At 37.5% G+C, this 15,849-nt stretch overlaps 1 protein-coding gene across 2 annotated transcripts in view; it reads right to left on the reverse strand.

Annotated features, from left to right (window-relative positions):
- Positions 1-1,986: 1,986 nt before the first annotated feature.
- Rtf1 (RNA polymerase-associated protein Rtf1) overlaps positions 1,987-15,849 on the reverse strand; it is a 29,714-nt gene continuing 15,851 nt past the window's right edge. For both annotated transcript variants that reach the window (XM_088270491.1, XM_088270488.1), the window contains 9 exons: positions 15,633-15,747; positions 14,896-15,158; positions 14,298-14,429; positions 12,753-12,881; positions 12,545-12,657; positions 11,348-11,516; positions 10,735-10,893; positions 9,278-9,380; positions 1,987-7,510 (listed from right to left, as the gene is read on the reverse strand). In XM_088270491.1, the coding sequence (XP_088126617.1) occupies positions 7,401-7,510; positions 9,278-9,380; positions 10,735-10,893; positions 11,348-11,516; positions 12,545-12,657; positions 12,753-12,881; positions 14,298-14,429; positions 14,896-15,158; positions 15,633-15,747 (1,293 nt within the window). In that variant the 3' untranslated portion in view covers positions 1,987-7,400. The remainder of the gene's footprint in view (positions 7,511-9,277; positions 9,381-10,734; positions 10,894-11,347; positions 11,517-12,544; positions 12,658-12,752; positions 12,882-14,297; positions 14,430-14,895; positions 15,159-15,632; positions 15,748-15,849) is intronic.

Here is a 15,849-nt window from a genome sequence, read left to right on the forward strand (position 1 = left end):
AGTCCAGGGTAGTATTGAATAAATATTAGAGTGGAAAAAATCACTTATTTGAACCCACCCCTGGGAATCGAACCCGGGACCTACAGTACTGTAGCCAAGTATGCTGACCATTACACTACGGAGGGGGACAATACATACTAGCCGAGTATTTGAAATAATTGGTGGTGCCAAGTATTCCTCGGTCATCCTCTGCTCCTATTTCCAACTCAACCACATTCACCTCATAAATTTCTTTTACTGAATAAAGAATTCTTCACTCATTCGTTCCACGTGTCTAAACCATCTCAATACACGTTTCTAAATTTTATCAACAATGCTTATCTTAGCCTTCCATTCTTTTCTTATATCACCATTGGAATATATACCATACATCATTCTGCCGCACATTAGTCTGAGAGATCGCATTTCGACTGCGTCCAGTCTACTTAGATTGCATGCAGCACAACTAGTACATATTAATATTTGTTACTGAATACTTTTGTAGTTCGTAGTAGTAGTAGGATCATGGCATGGATAAAATAAAAAACATGTTTTATTAAAAAAGTATATTTTATAAATAACGATTTATACATTACAATATTATTTACAGCTAAGAACAGTACTTATTGCTTCCAACTTACGATCTTCGTAATAGTGCTTTTGTGAGTCTATTACAATATATTCCGTAATAATTTTTTTACCTTCATAAAAACTTGTTCAAAAGAACTAAAAAAAATACATTTAAATTACACAAATTAAGTACCACAACGTCCTGAAGATGGGCCCTGTAATGGAGGCGGAAATATTACTAGGAGAAAATATTGATAGGTAGTTCAACCAATAAAACACAGTAGCGAGCATATAAAAGAGTTTGGTCAATTCTCATATCCCATTTTGTTACATTTTACTAGTTTCTCATTTGACATTACAAAGTCACACATCTTCTACAGCAGTATTTCTCAAAGTGGGCGTTCTAGAAGACTTTTACAGGGCATAAGAAGCCCAAAGAGACAGAAGTGCTTAGAAGCAAGATATATATTTTTATTCCTTCCCTCTTTCTATGATGGGACAATCTGGCGATTTTATTTTCCCCTTTGACGAGAAATTTTGATAGGGGGGCGCCAGACTACAAAAGTTTGGGAACCTGTGTTCTACAGGGTGGATAGAAGATCACTGTCCTGCTTAGTTATGTCATAATAACATATGAAGTATGCCTGACTTTAAGGTACTAAATTTCCAACAAATTGATCAGTCAATACTGAGAATGGAGATATAGAGCCCAGTTGTAAAAAATATTCCAAAATTTCAGTTTAAAAGTCCCGACCAAGATAGTAATAATCATTTTTAGCCCAAGAGCTTTTAAAAAGTTACATCTTATTGGATAAACACAGCAACAATGCAAATATCTTTATAGAAGTAACAGTGAAATTGGAACTACTCATAATAGACTCTCTTCACATCTCTTTAGTGCAGACTCCTCCCTGAATAAAATGAACATCTAATGGAAAATTAGATGGAGATATTCTTAAGATGGAGACCTTGGGAGAGCAAGAGAGGTGTCGGAAGACCCCAAAAGAGATGGTTCGACGACATAGTCGCTGTAGAAACTGGCTGCAAGCAGCAACCGACCGGAGGAAATAGAAAGAAGAGGAAGAGGTCTATATCCAGCAGTGGAGGACAGAGGGCTCATGAAGAAGACAATGGTCAATAAGTACCAAAATTTAAATGCATGTTTATCTACATATAATAATGTAATAATTATTATCCTCTAGTATTTTTCCACCATTACATCGGCCATCTTCAGGGCGCTACGGGAGACTCGGTTACCCGGAGAAATCAGTTCTAGTTATACACACAATATGCGGGTAGTAATGACCGAAACAGTGGCCCAAAATCTGACATTCAGAATGCGCTTCAAGACGGTTGTTAAAACAATTTATTTTACACTCTTCGACCGCTCCACGTATACTATCGCAAGCCACAAATTGACAAATTTGTATTATGTACGTATGTATTTCATTTTATCTCTATACTTCGAACTTGAGCAACCTAGTAGAAATGTACAGATAAAATATCATTATCCTGATCACCAGGTTTCAAATCAGTTGCGACTTTCTGCCATATGGTACAATGATGATTTTTAACACTTATTTTCTTGAGAATCAATTACATTTTATTATAATCACAGAAATGTATGTAAATTACAATCCATTCAGATAAATTATGCATTTCAGCTTTAACCCGATGGTTGCCAGAGACGAGATATCTCGGCAAATGGCGGAGTGCCCGTATGGCCAGAGACGAGATATCTCGTCAGTACTTTTGATGACGTATTACTCCGCAGTTTTAACTCATATTGACAATCTGTCAAAAACGGAACATACATTGCCATCAGTTGAAGTTGTCACAAAATATTTTATAAAGTTTTTAAATACTTTTAAGTGATTTATCGGTATCACTTTCAGCTGACAGTTGACAGATGTCATTAGGGCTACCACTCAAACCACTTGAAATATTGATTATTTTAATCGATTGTTTTGAACGCCAGGGGTTTTTATTTTGCTCAATTTTTTTGTGTTTTTCTTATTATTTTAAAATATTCCATTGATAAATAATAGTTGTGTGTTAATATTAAATTTAATAAAAACTTGCGTGTGCGACTTAGTTTGACAACCCTGAAAATTTGAAACTGGTTTAACTTCAAGAATAAAACTCTAACAATCGATGCGGGATATAATATTTGGTAAGTAAATTATAATTCAATAAAAACAACAAAAAAAAAATCTTTAGACAACTTTTTTTTTTCAAAAAAATACTTGGCCTGTTGAGCACTGCGGCGTAATTTATTTGCGGCTATGAAAAGGTTAAAAAAGGCGACATATTTAATTAAATAGATAATAATAATAATCATTTTGGATAATTTATATAGCGCCATTTTTGTAAAATACTACCTGAAGAACGCTTATGGGGATGTGGATTATATGAAATTACTCCAAACATACATAATTACTGTGTTATATGACTCTTCAACACAAGCACTCAGATTACTATCACGATATCCGAGTGAAATTCAGATATATTTTGTGCAATTTCGCCAGACGCCAAGATCAATATATCCCAATTCATGCAACTGTCCGAAAGAATATTTTTCCTAAAAATTATTTCCACAGATGGCAGTAGTATAAAGAAATAGCTATATCTTTACGATGACAACACTCAGGCTGGAAAAATTGTGGTAGGAACTGTGTACCAACTGCGCAATAGGCATTTTATCGAGGTGATAAAGAGATAAATCCTATCTAAAATTGCATTTTGTGGCTGATGATAGTATAGCGTGGTCCAGAGGCGTGCATTCTATATAGGCAGAAAAGCAGTGCCTACCCTGGATTACTTGCGTTGTATATAGATACACGACCAGTGCCTACTATACTAAGGCATAGTAGGCACTGTTAAGTCCTCACCCAACTCTACTGCCTACCTGGTTAAAAAAACTCTGCACGCCACTGAGTGTGTCTAACCAAATAAAATGTTTAAATTGTTTGTCTACATATCAATTGTTTTGAGCACTTTTTTTTTACAATTCTTGCTTTACGCTAACTGAACATAATTAATTTACAAAACAAAACATTTAATTATACAAATTTTCATATAATTAATGAGTCGGTTGCTAAACAATGTCTGAATCAACCTGCCGGGTTATTGCTCTACATTCTTCTACTCTAAATAACATTTAGGAAGTTGATAGGTTATTTAAAAATCCATCCACACCGGATGGACCAATTCCCAAACGCAAAGGGCGGGCAATCTGGTTAATAATTGTAACACACTGTAATTGCTGATAAAAATCACTGAAATCTTTGTTTGAACAGAGATGTAGTTTCACCAGCACTATTGATCGTACACAGACCGCATGACCCGCCTTTTGTATTTGTGTTTTCATTGGCCGTGTATAGCGGCTATAACAAGAGGTTTGCGAGTATATTTTAATAATATATATGGATCGTTTTATCAGTAACGATAACATACTACATCTTATTTTCAAATATGTATATAAATTAGACTTATTGCTACTCATTGCTTTAAGTAAGGCAGATATTTACTAAAATTGGGTGTTGCGAGCTCCGCGGAACTAATTATTCATTTCTAAACGTTCCAAGTCAATTTTGACACAATGGATTTGATTCTTTCATATATTTATTATATTTTATATATTTTTAATTAAACTTTTACTTAGTAAATACCACTATTTCTTAAAATCCACTGTGACACGTGTTTCGATGCATTCCGCATCATTTTCAAACACCGTATTACAGTGTTTGAAAATGATACGGAATGCATCGAAACACGTGTCTCGGTACATTTTAAGAAATAATGGTATTTACTAAGTAAAACTTAAATCAAAAGTGGATAGATTTTACCACAAAGTGACTGCCGAATAAAATAATGAAAATATTTTATATATTTAACATATTTAAAGACATTTTTACATCAAGATCACTCATACGGACACATGCTGTGAAAGTATTTTCATTGTTAACTGACATTCTAGGATACATTTTTCAAATTTCAAACCCTTAGCCACATCCCAATGGTGCATAGGGCACTGCATCATATAAACGCAGTGTTATCTTGAATGTTAACACATGAAGGAAAGGTGATCAGCACTCCGCTTCAGGTACCAGTCCAGGGTAATATTGAATAAATATTAGAGTTAAAAAATCACTTATATTTATTTGAACCCCATTGACCATTACATTACGGAGGCGGACATATTTTATCCATACATATTTTAAAACATCTTTTAACCCTTATTCGCACCCAATGGTGCTTAAGGTACTGCATCGCATCGATACGGTGTTATGTTGATTATTAATTAATTATTTGGCTTTGCATTTCAAATACCAGTCCAAGGTGATAAATATAAGAGTGAAAAATCACTTATATTTATTTTGAACCCTACGGGAATCAACCCAGGACCTCCAGCGCGGTATAGACAGGGAAACAACATCTTTTAAATTGGATTAAACAAGAAAAATGTTTCCTTCTCAAGACTGACAGTGTCAACTTTACAGCTTATTTTAACTATGAGACATATCGCTCACTCCTTTCAAGAACGTCATAACTCAAAAAATGTCAATTTTCAGTTGTGCATGTTTTCGGAATGCCCAGAAAATGTTCTATATCCCAGCAAAAGTGGAATATTTTAAATTTAATAATTACCCACTACAGGGCAGAAAGTGTTGTTTTTGCATTTTGAAGAAAAGGTATGTTTTAATAATTTTTTATATATACTAAATATTTTTCAAATGGAGAAAAAAACCTTCAGGTTTTACCTAAAAAGATCTGTTGCACAGTAAAAAGTTCAATAAGTGGCTTGATATTCATTTTTAATACATTCTAATTATATTTTTAAACTTTAAAAACGTTCTCCTGAAAAATCAAGTTTTTTGATTTATGACATTCTTGAAAGGAGTGAGCGATATATGAAATCCAAGGGTTGGTAAAATTGAGCATTGAAATTGCATAAGAAATTAATGTAACTGGAGAAAAAAAAATGTCAAAATTGACTTGAACCCGTCCACAAGTAAACTTCTTAGATATGGCTTTAACCCTCTGAGACCGACCGTTTGTTTAGTTTCGCTGTTCAATGGTGTCATTATCCAATCATCACTGCCAATGTAACAATCATCGAGTGCGTGTCGTTTTAAAACAACGACTCGTAACTTTAACGCTTAAAAAGAGATAAATTTTATAAAAATTCACGAACCAATTTGAGCACACATTTTATTATACCTCTCCATAAGACTCATTTGGGTCTCAAAGGGTTAGTCAAATAAAAACATTCAATTAAAATAAATATTAGAAAAAGATACTTTGTGACAGGGCAATAGATCTGACACTCCCTATCATTCATCGTTTGCTTTGTGTAATACCACTTCAAAACACTACTTCACGACTACTGGCTTCGGAAAAACCATTCCATCATCCGGTCAACTGTAAATGACCTGATGACTTGATGATGGAATGGTTATTCCGAAACCTGTAGTCATGAAGTAATGTTTTAAGTCTTGTTCTTCTTCCTTCTTCTAACCCTTATCCGCACCCAATGATGCATAGGGCACTGCATCATATTGATGCAGTGTTATAAACCAAAACCACTAACCAGTGCAGTGTTATCTTGATCATTAATAACGTGAAGGCAAGGTGACCACTCCTGCGCTTCAGGGACCAGTCCAGGGTAGTATTAAATAAATATTTGAGTTTCAATTCACTAATAATTATTTTCACCCCCCCCCCCTGGGAATCGAACCCGGGACCTCCAGCACGGTAGCTAAACACGCTAACCATTACACCACGGAGGCAATGTAGAATGTTTTAAAGTAGTATTACACAAAGTGAATAATGAATGATAAGGAAAGTGTTATATTACCATACCACAAAGTTAACAATGCTTTTAATACAAAAAAATGTATTTTCTAAAATAAACTTATTTAAGAATAATTTGTATAGCGAGATAAAAATTTATGTTGCTAATAATAAAAAAATATATAAACACAAAAAAAAAACTTTTTTTTGTAAAACCCGTTTCATTGATTAGAATCATAGTAATTGATATTATCTTTTGACGTCTCAACATATATGAAGAAGAATACGAAAATTGGGGCAGTTATGGGGCTTACGACTGTCATAGGCTGGTTTAAAACCAGCCATGACAACCCTCATAAACCCCGTAAACGCCCAGACTTCTACATTCTTCTTCATCTATGTTGAGATGTCAATAAATAATGTAAAAAAATAACATATTATTTTTTGACATCTCTTCAAAGATGAAGAAGAATATGGAAGTCTGGGCATTTGCGGGGCTGACGACAGTCATAGCGAAGTTCTAGTGATTCAAAAACAATGTTTCAAAATTGGTTCATATATATATATAGAACTTCCAAGAATTTGAGTAGTGTGGTTGTCAATACGGGTAGAATCAGTGAATGTTACACGTGTGTAAAGTGATCACTTAAACCAGCCTATGACGGTCGTCAGCCCCGTAAATGCCCAGACTTCCATATTCTTCTTCATCTTTGATGAGATGTCAAAAAATAATATGAAAATAACTCCTGTAATTGGAGATAAGCCAGATTTTGTGAACAAGTATTTGGACACTCATAATGTGGTAGAAAATAACTCCTTATTAGAAATAATCCAGATTTGTGAACAAGCATTTGGACACACTCAAAATGTTACAGTAATTGAGCCTCGCAATTGACCCGTATTAGAAATAATTACTAAATTAATTAATTACACACTATATTAAAATATTTATAGATTTTTTGTATAAATATTCTACAATTTCCTAGGCTTGGTGTTTATTTACACGGGACAGGGGGGCGGCGTATGTACAGGGAGCGGGAGGAGTGGGGGGGGTGCTAGATCAGGCCGCGCTTCTTCTTGTAGTCTTCCAGGTTGAGCGCCCGCTTGGGGCCCGTGTCCTTGGCTTTGGGCAGGAGAGGTTTCGGCAGCACAGAGACTGCGTTTACTGGAAGAAAAAAATGCAATATGAAGAGTTGGCAGTCGAAATGCGATTAGTCAGAGGAAAGTGCAGCAAAACGATGTATGATGGATGTTCAAACGGTGAAATAAGGAAAGGGTGCAAGGCCAAGATAAGCATTATCCATCAAATTAAGGAAGGGCTAATCACTACACATATCGTAGTCGTACAGGAGAAAGTGACCAAATAACAAAACGTAAAATGTTCAGGAGGGCCATTTAAGTCACTTTTGCTTGGCAACAAAATAAACATCAATGCAGTTAGTCATTTTTAAGTCAGTTTATTATGCTTCCAAGTTTAAAATCGCTTTGGGATTTTTTTCGGGGCAATATTAAGTTAGTAAGATATCAAATTGTCAATGATCACATTTTGTAAAAAAATGCACTTGGTCACTTTCTCCTGTATGACTACGATGTATGTATATTTTCTTATTTTGTTTTTACCTTGTGTTTTGTATATTTTCTCATTTTTTATATTTTCTCATTTGTTTATTTTAAATATGCTTCTTACCTTATGTTTTTCTCATTTATTTCTTTGAAATATGCGTCTTATGCCTATTTATTATACCTGTTTATTGTTTTTATATTTTGCCATGTACATATTAGTTTTGGTTATTTAAAAATAATCTTTTTTGTAACTTTATTATTTGTGTTCCAGTCTTGTTAACCTTAATCCCATGTCCCAAAATGAGAAATAGAAATTACTCATAGGGAATATTATATACATGACTTATGTATATAATATGTTTTGAAAAAAATATAAAAAATAAGATGGTTTGGACATGTGGATTGAATGAGTGGAGAAAGAACACTAAAACAAATTTATGAGGCGAATGTAGTTGGAAATAACAGCAGAGGAAGACCGAGGAAAACTTAATCAAGTATGTCCAATACTTGGGTGTAGTCGGAATAATCGTTGGGTATGTATTGAGGAGAGGCATAATGCAGAAGAGGCAAAGACAGAGTAATGTGGCATTCTATTCTCTCTGCCTACCCCTGCGGCGAAGCGGCGTGATGATTGGTTAGTTGATCGGGGTTAAGAGCCTAAACTACCCACTACCGAATGAGTGCAAGAGAAAGTTGCGGCCTTTTTCCCATATGAGCGCAGAATGCAAATATGTATAGAAAAATAGTTAACCTTTTAAACGCGTTAACTTTGTTCCTAAGAGACGCTCGTGCGCGGCTGTATTTCGCCGTTTTTTAAATTATTACTTTTATCATGTATTTAGTTATGAAACGATTTATTTTCCTAAACAAAAACGTTCAATGGGATTCATTGTGCCTTTTTGGTACTCTATAATACACGTGTGTCACATTATTCTTGAAATATATCGTAATATAAACAAATTAGATCGTAACATAAATAAATCAAAGCACGCATCGTGTGTCACTCTTACCCACTGGCGATGCGTAGCGTCGAGAGTGAGACAGATATAGGGCATGATTATGGCGCGGCCTAATTACCGACCGCAAGAAAAATCAGGGAGCTGTTGTTTTATTTATCCTTGTGATGTTACAAATTATTAGTCAGATATTTCATCAGATGTCATAAGGCCGAGGATTGACGTATTATTTTATCCAAAGTTCCACACCATGAAAAAATCCCTCCAAGTTGAACTGAGGTTGGAAACTTGGAGCAAAGTGAAAACACAAACGCTTATGTCAGCCGCGTATGGGGCATGTCTTGTTAAAACACATACGGTTATGCGAGCCGCGTGGATCCGGTTAAATAAAGATATCACAAATGAATACTCACTGGGTTGTGGCACTTCCAGGTCTATATTAATTTCAAAGTCATGGAGAGAATACAGGTTGTTCTCGTGTGATCTGTTCTTGTCCTTCTGGGCCGTGTCCTCTTTCTGCATGGGAATACAACATCCAACTATTAATACTTATAGAAATAGACAATAGAAAAATGCATCAGATCGAGACATCCGTGGAAATAATCCCATAGAAAATAACCTTCTTTACATGAAAAAAAATTGGGCTATACGATTAAAACGTTACCTAACCAACCAGTTCCTAATTTAGCCGGAGTGTGGCTCTGGCAACACCTTTGCATTGCGATGATAGGCCGAGTATTCTGACTTCTCGGTATTTGTTTTTATAGACTAACCGGAGTGGTGTTCGGGCAGTCTTGTTTCGACTTATTACTTGTGGAGACGATTTCTGCACCGACAAATTTTCTTGCCAAAATTCAACCGTCAAGTGGTTAGCTGAATTGATCTGATTTTATTAGTACCTAACCTTATTTGATTGGTTGAAATTAACCTTCCAATGTTTTTTTTTGTTTTCGTTTTAATTGGTGTTTTCTTCCTTAGTTTCTTGTTGAGACAAGAAAACAAAAAACATTATTTTTTAAATGCAAAAATGAAAAGTGAGATTAAATATATGCAGCAAACTTTGAATAAGCCTTAGAAAGTTGAATTATTAGATAGTTGTTTTGGTGATTCTATCCACTTTTATGTAAAACGTAATTGTATTACGGAGGAATACAAAAATTGTGAGCCTGTATCTATAATGGTGGAGATTGACCGGAGCATTTCGTCGTAACGTTACACGTTACCATGCGAGCATTCAGGCAGTCAGTACAGCGAGCCGAGCGCTCCATCCATAGTTTCGGATGCTCACTGATGCTGGCTGCGAGCGATGTTACGACGTTATGTTGCGACGAAATGCTCCGGTCAGTCTCCACCTTAATATTTAATATTGATATTCACATTGTACTATTGTATAATGTACACAGTTGTATACATTGTACAAGTCAAGTTGTAGTAAATACACATCACCGGGAGGGGAAGGTTGATCTAATTAACATATCGTAGTTGTACAGGAGAAAGTGACCAACGTAAAAACAAAACGTAAAATGTTCAGGAGAGCCATTTGAGTCACTTTTGCTTGGTAACAAAATAAACATCAATGCAGATACTCATTTTTACCAAGTCAATATAATAATAATAATAATAATAAAATTGGATAACTTATATAGCGCCATTTTCGTAAAAAAATACCTCAAGGGCGCTCAACGCAATATATTATACTTCCAAGTTTAAAATCCTTTGGGATGTTTTTCACGGCAATATTAAGCTAGTAAGATATCAAATAGTCAATGACCACGTTTTTGTAAAACAATGCACTTGGTCACTTTCTCCTGTATGACTACGATATTATAGTTGGAGGCAAGATATTGTGGGTGGAATGAGAAGGACATACCAGCTGCTGCTTGGCCTCGTGCGCGACCTCCTTGTCGGCCTCCTGGGCGCGCGCCTCCTCCAGCAGCTCCATGGCCGCGAAGGACTTGAAGTTCATGACGGGCTTGGTGGAGCGCCGCGTGAACGGGTCGTCCACCTTCTTGCCCTTGTTGGCGCGGATCTGCAAACACACGCATGCTACTCGTTACAGTCACTAGCACACACACACACACACACACACCACCAGGGCCTTACTTCAAGTCAGTTCGTGTTGAAGGGTGTGGTGATCTGACACAGTTAATGAGCGACTGATGTTCAAGAATATAATTTACATTAGAAGCAATAACTTTGTGATTTTCCATTTTATAATTGAAATATTAATTAAAATTATTAAAGAAAACACTCGTTTCTTTAACACTTGAGTTTATTTTATGAAGACTAGTTTCGAAGGCTAAGCATCAGTATTTTTGTAAATAAAAAAAACACAAATATTTCTCAGATTTTTTACTTAGTAAATACCACTATTTATTAAAATGTATTGTGACACGTGTTTCGATGCATTCCGCATCATTTTCAAACACCGTATGTGAAGCTAAGTCTAAATTTGAGTGTGAGGTGTTGAGGTGTGTACTGACCTCCTCCATGATGGCCTTCTCGGCCCCCTCCACGTTGAGCTTCCTGTTGCGGTTGTTGATGTAGGAGATGCTCTGGATGGTGGACGTGCGCACCTTGTCCAGCTGGTTGGCGCGCTCCTCCAGCTCCTGGATCTTCTGCGTCAGGTCGTTGCCGATGGTCTCGTCGCCCCTGCAACCCGACATTGCTCTCAGATAATCACACCTTCTCAAGTGGCAGAACTACAGCCTACTGTATATATCTACAGTAATACCCTGCCAGCAAAGTAGCAAGCTAAAGGAATCAGCGCTAAGTTGGGGCTTGTGCGCCCGTCATGGAGAGCCTGGCTGCCGAGGTGTTGGAGATGCTCGGCAATGCCGCCAGAGACAACAAGAAGACCAGCATTGCCCCCCATAAATAAATAAATGAATAAACATATTTTATAAACACAGTTATATTCCTCCATATTTATAAGTAAATGTGTTTTCTGTATCAAGTTGTGATAACCCTGAATATTAAAACTGTGTTTTCTGAGTAAACAGCATATCAAACGCCACACGGTGTATATATTTGGTTTTTCGGTGTATATATTAAGTTTTCATAATATCCTTCATATCTGTATACAAAAAATATACTTGTTTTAGGTTTTATTTTTGTCGAAAAAATCACAGCCATATTAACCGCCCTACACATACGAGCGTACGTGATACGCGTCTTTTTTCTGCACCATTGCGTTAACCCTGTGCCAAAAATATTTAACGCGAGACAGAGAGAGGGAACACGCTAACGAAAAAGTACATCAGTTCTGTCTTAAAAGCACCTTGGCTGTCCAAACTCAAAACACAGTAAGGGATATTTCTTTGTAGTACGTTTTTTTTGCATTTTTGGACTAAGTAGATTCTACTATTTCTTTGTAGTACGTTTTTTTTGCATTTTTGGACTAAGTAGATTCTACTTAGTCCAAAAATGCAAAAAAAAAACGTACTACAAAAAAATGTCCCTTACTGTGTTTTAAGTTTGGACAGTCGAACTATTATGGCAAAAAAAAAACAAGTATGAATATAACAAACATTGTTTTCATAATTCTGTAGAAAAAAGGTGATTTTTTTCTACAGAATTAATTCAGAAAAAAACCCGAGAGTAGGGTGGTTAAAACAAATATTACCTTTCGGCATTGAAAGGGTTAAGTACCAGGAGCGGATGAGGAGAGAGAAGTGTACCTGAGCACGGCGGCGTCCCTGTCCTTCATGAGTTGGGTCTTTTTCATGGCGTAGTTGGTCGGGTGCGCCCTGAACCGGTCCTTTTCTTGGATGATCTTCTCCACATCCTCCTCCTGCAACGTCCACACACCATACGTCAATCCCGACATCTCGAGGTTTGCAAAAATCCACGCGAAACTGCGATGGCAGCACGGTACCGAGATGTTACCTTAAACTCGTAGGCCAGTGCCTCCTTGATGTCCCTGATCTTGGTGTCCACGTGTTCCAGTGTCGGGAGGGCCCTGTCGGCCGACACGCACGCGTCTTTCCACTTGTTGAACTCCGTGTCTGAGAAATCCTGTAAAAATTATTCATTAACATATCAATCTCTCCAGTAGTAAGATATTACTGACATTTTAAATTAAAACATTGTTTGTTCAGTCAGTCAAACATGTAACTAGCCGATAAATGATTTAATTGTGTTGTGTCATCAATAGATGGGGCTAGTAGTCTAAAGCTGTCCGCCTCCGTGGTGTAATGGTCAGCGTGTTTAGCTACCGTGCTGGAGGTCCCGGGTTCGATTCCCAGGGGGGGTGAAAATAAATATTAGTGATTTTACACTCTAATATTTATTTAATATTACCCTGGACTGGTTCCTGAGCGCAAGAGTGATCACCTTGCCTTCATGTAAGTAATGATCAAGATAACATTGCGTCAATTCGATGCAGTGCCCTATGCACCATAAGGTGCGGGTAAGGGTTATAAGTAGTCTAAATCCTGACACAATCTGGCTCTTGGCTCTAATAGGGGGATTGAAATCCCCTATATACAATTTTTCATTCGATAACTTTAGTATTATAAGAGCTACTTTCTCCATGTTTTTTGTAATGTTAAAAATAATATTATAGAAAATTTTCCATTTTTTATTTTTATAATTTCAAATCATTTCAAAATATTGATTTTGATAAAAAGCACATTTAGTCAGTACCACGAGATCTATGTACTTATTTATCAGGATGTTAATTTTTGTTTGCTAGTAACATGTTATTTCTTTGACCCTAATAAATGTGGTATTACCACAAGGAGAAAGCGACGCAACCACGTTACTCAGCTTACGTTTGATCCAATTTCCAGCCTCTCGTTTATCGTCTCGCTCTCGCTCAGTCAGCATCCGGCTGCGCGTTTGTAAAGGACATGGGATCTGTGAATACTGAGTTACGAGCTGTGTACTACTATTTCCATACATATATGAACTGGGGTCTTTTGGTACGCCGCTTCGGATCACATGTACTTTTTGTATAATCAGTACGGGAAAGGTTAACCCGATCCGTAACAAACATCTGTGATCCTTCTATTCTACAAAGCGCACAGGTCTGTACCTTTTTATTAGATGTGGGTTTCATTTATTATTTACCTTGCTTATTATGTACAAGGTTTATAGATCATTTAGTGGATTTTTGTTTCTTCTACTAACTAAATAAATATGTTTTAATTTGAATCTGTGTTGGGAACAGGAGGGATAATCTAGTGTGGGCCAATCGGGAACTTGTCAGCATTTGCTAATTGCTGGGAGGAAACCACGTTGCACTCCTCAGGAGAAGCAGGACTGCTGACAGTCATCAGCAGACCTTCCGTTCCACTAGAAGAGGGTTCGGCATTTGTCCTAGCTCGGTTTATGGTGCCAATGTCCTTCACCTTGCCTGTACCTAACTCGCGCAACACTAATAGGAATAAGCCCACAAGTTTTGAAGTAGATTGTGTGTAGTATCCTGACCTGGTTGGAGATGAACTCGAGCCGGAAGACCCGGTCCTGCGCGCCGTGGCGGAGCTTCAGCCCCTTGTTGGTGCGCGTGTTGCCCAGGACGTACACCTTGGCCGTCTCGCACACCTCCACGATCTCCGCCACCTGCCGATACAACACCCGGATCATATTATCAACACTTTATGAGTCTACTAAGTGGTATTTTACTGTTAAAAACACATCAAAATTAATAATGTGACAATTGTTACGCCTAGTTATGGCATTTTCAAACAAATGTGAAGATTTAATGGACTGACGGTTCTTATATAGCTATATAATTCTAGGTAAACTATTAGTTAAGTACCTGAAGTACCTGAACCTTAACTACCAAAGACACGGTGATCTTGTGCTTCAGATGATATGAAATAAATATAAGAGTAAAAAATGAGTAATATGTAGTTTGGCTGGCCAACAGGTGTCGCCACATGTGATGAAAGTAATTTTTATAGATTGAGCAGCCGACAGGTGTCGGCAAGTGTGAGGTAAGGTTTGGACTCACCCTGTAGACGAGGTGATTTTGCGAAAATAGTGAGAGATGAGTAATATCTAGTTTGAGTGGTAAGGTACTCACCCTGTAGACGGGCTTGTCGTTGTTGTTCCCGATGGAGATGCGCACGAAGCAGCCGCTGGCGACGCGGCTGAAGAAGGGCAGGTGCAGGAAGCGCTCCATCTTGAAGCGGCTCAGGCGGATGCGGCTCAGCTCCTCCTTGGTGCTGATGTTGGTGGGGCGCCGCGCCGCCGCGCCCGCCCGCGCCCGCTGCGCGCCCGCCGCCGACTTGCGGTCGCTCTCCGAGTCCGACGAGGAGCGCGAGCTGTCCGACGAGCGCTGCCGTCCTGCACACGCACATTACCTCATGTTACCCTGATACCCGATACTCTCATACAGTTAATAATTATACACAGAATTCATATTTAGAGCTGCCGTCCTGCACACACATATTACTCTATGTTACCCTGATATCTGGTACTCTCATACAGTTACTAATTATAGACAGAATTCATATTTAGAGCTGTCCGACGAGCGCTGCCATCCTGCACGCACACATATTACTTTATGTAACCCTGATACTATACTGTCATACAGTTACTAATTATAGACAGAATTTATATTTAATTTTATAAAGATAACACTGCGTTTATATGATGCAGTGTCCTATGCACCATTGGGTGCTGATAAGGATTTGAAGAAGACACTTAGTTGTATGTAAATACATATTGACAGCAGTATGTATGTATATGATCACACCCAGCTAGGGATATGGGTAGTGGATCCGAGAGTCAACACAGCAAGAGGACTGGAAGGCCTACCTTGTGACTTGTTGTCGTCAGAGTCGGAGCCCGAATCGTCGGAGTAGATGTCGGAAGCCTTCAACTTGACGCTTTGCTTATTGGAGCCCCCTATCAAGTCCTCTCCCTCATTATCCTGTAACAAATGCAATAATCCTCAAAACATGCTAATAAGGTGGAACTCTAATGTATGGAAGGGAACCATGGAATGGATCTTTGTCAGACGGAAAGAATACCT

Source organism: Brachycentrus maculatus, unplaced genomic scaffold (assembly GCF_059751285.1).
Source record: "Brachycentrus maculatus isolate JH-2025_06_01 unplaced genomic scaffold, ASM5975128v1 h1tg000387l, whole genome shotgun sequence".
NCBI classification, from domain to species: Eukaryota; Metazoa; Arthropoda; class Insecta; order Trichoptera; family Brachycentridae; genus Brachycentrus; species Brachycentrus maculatus.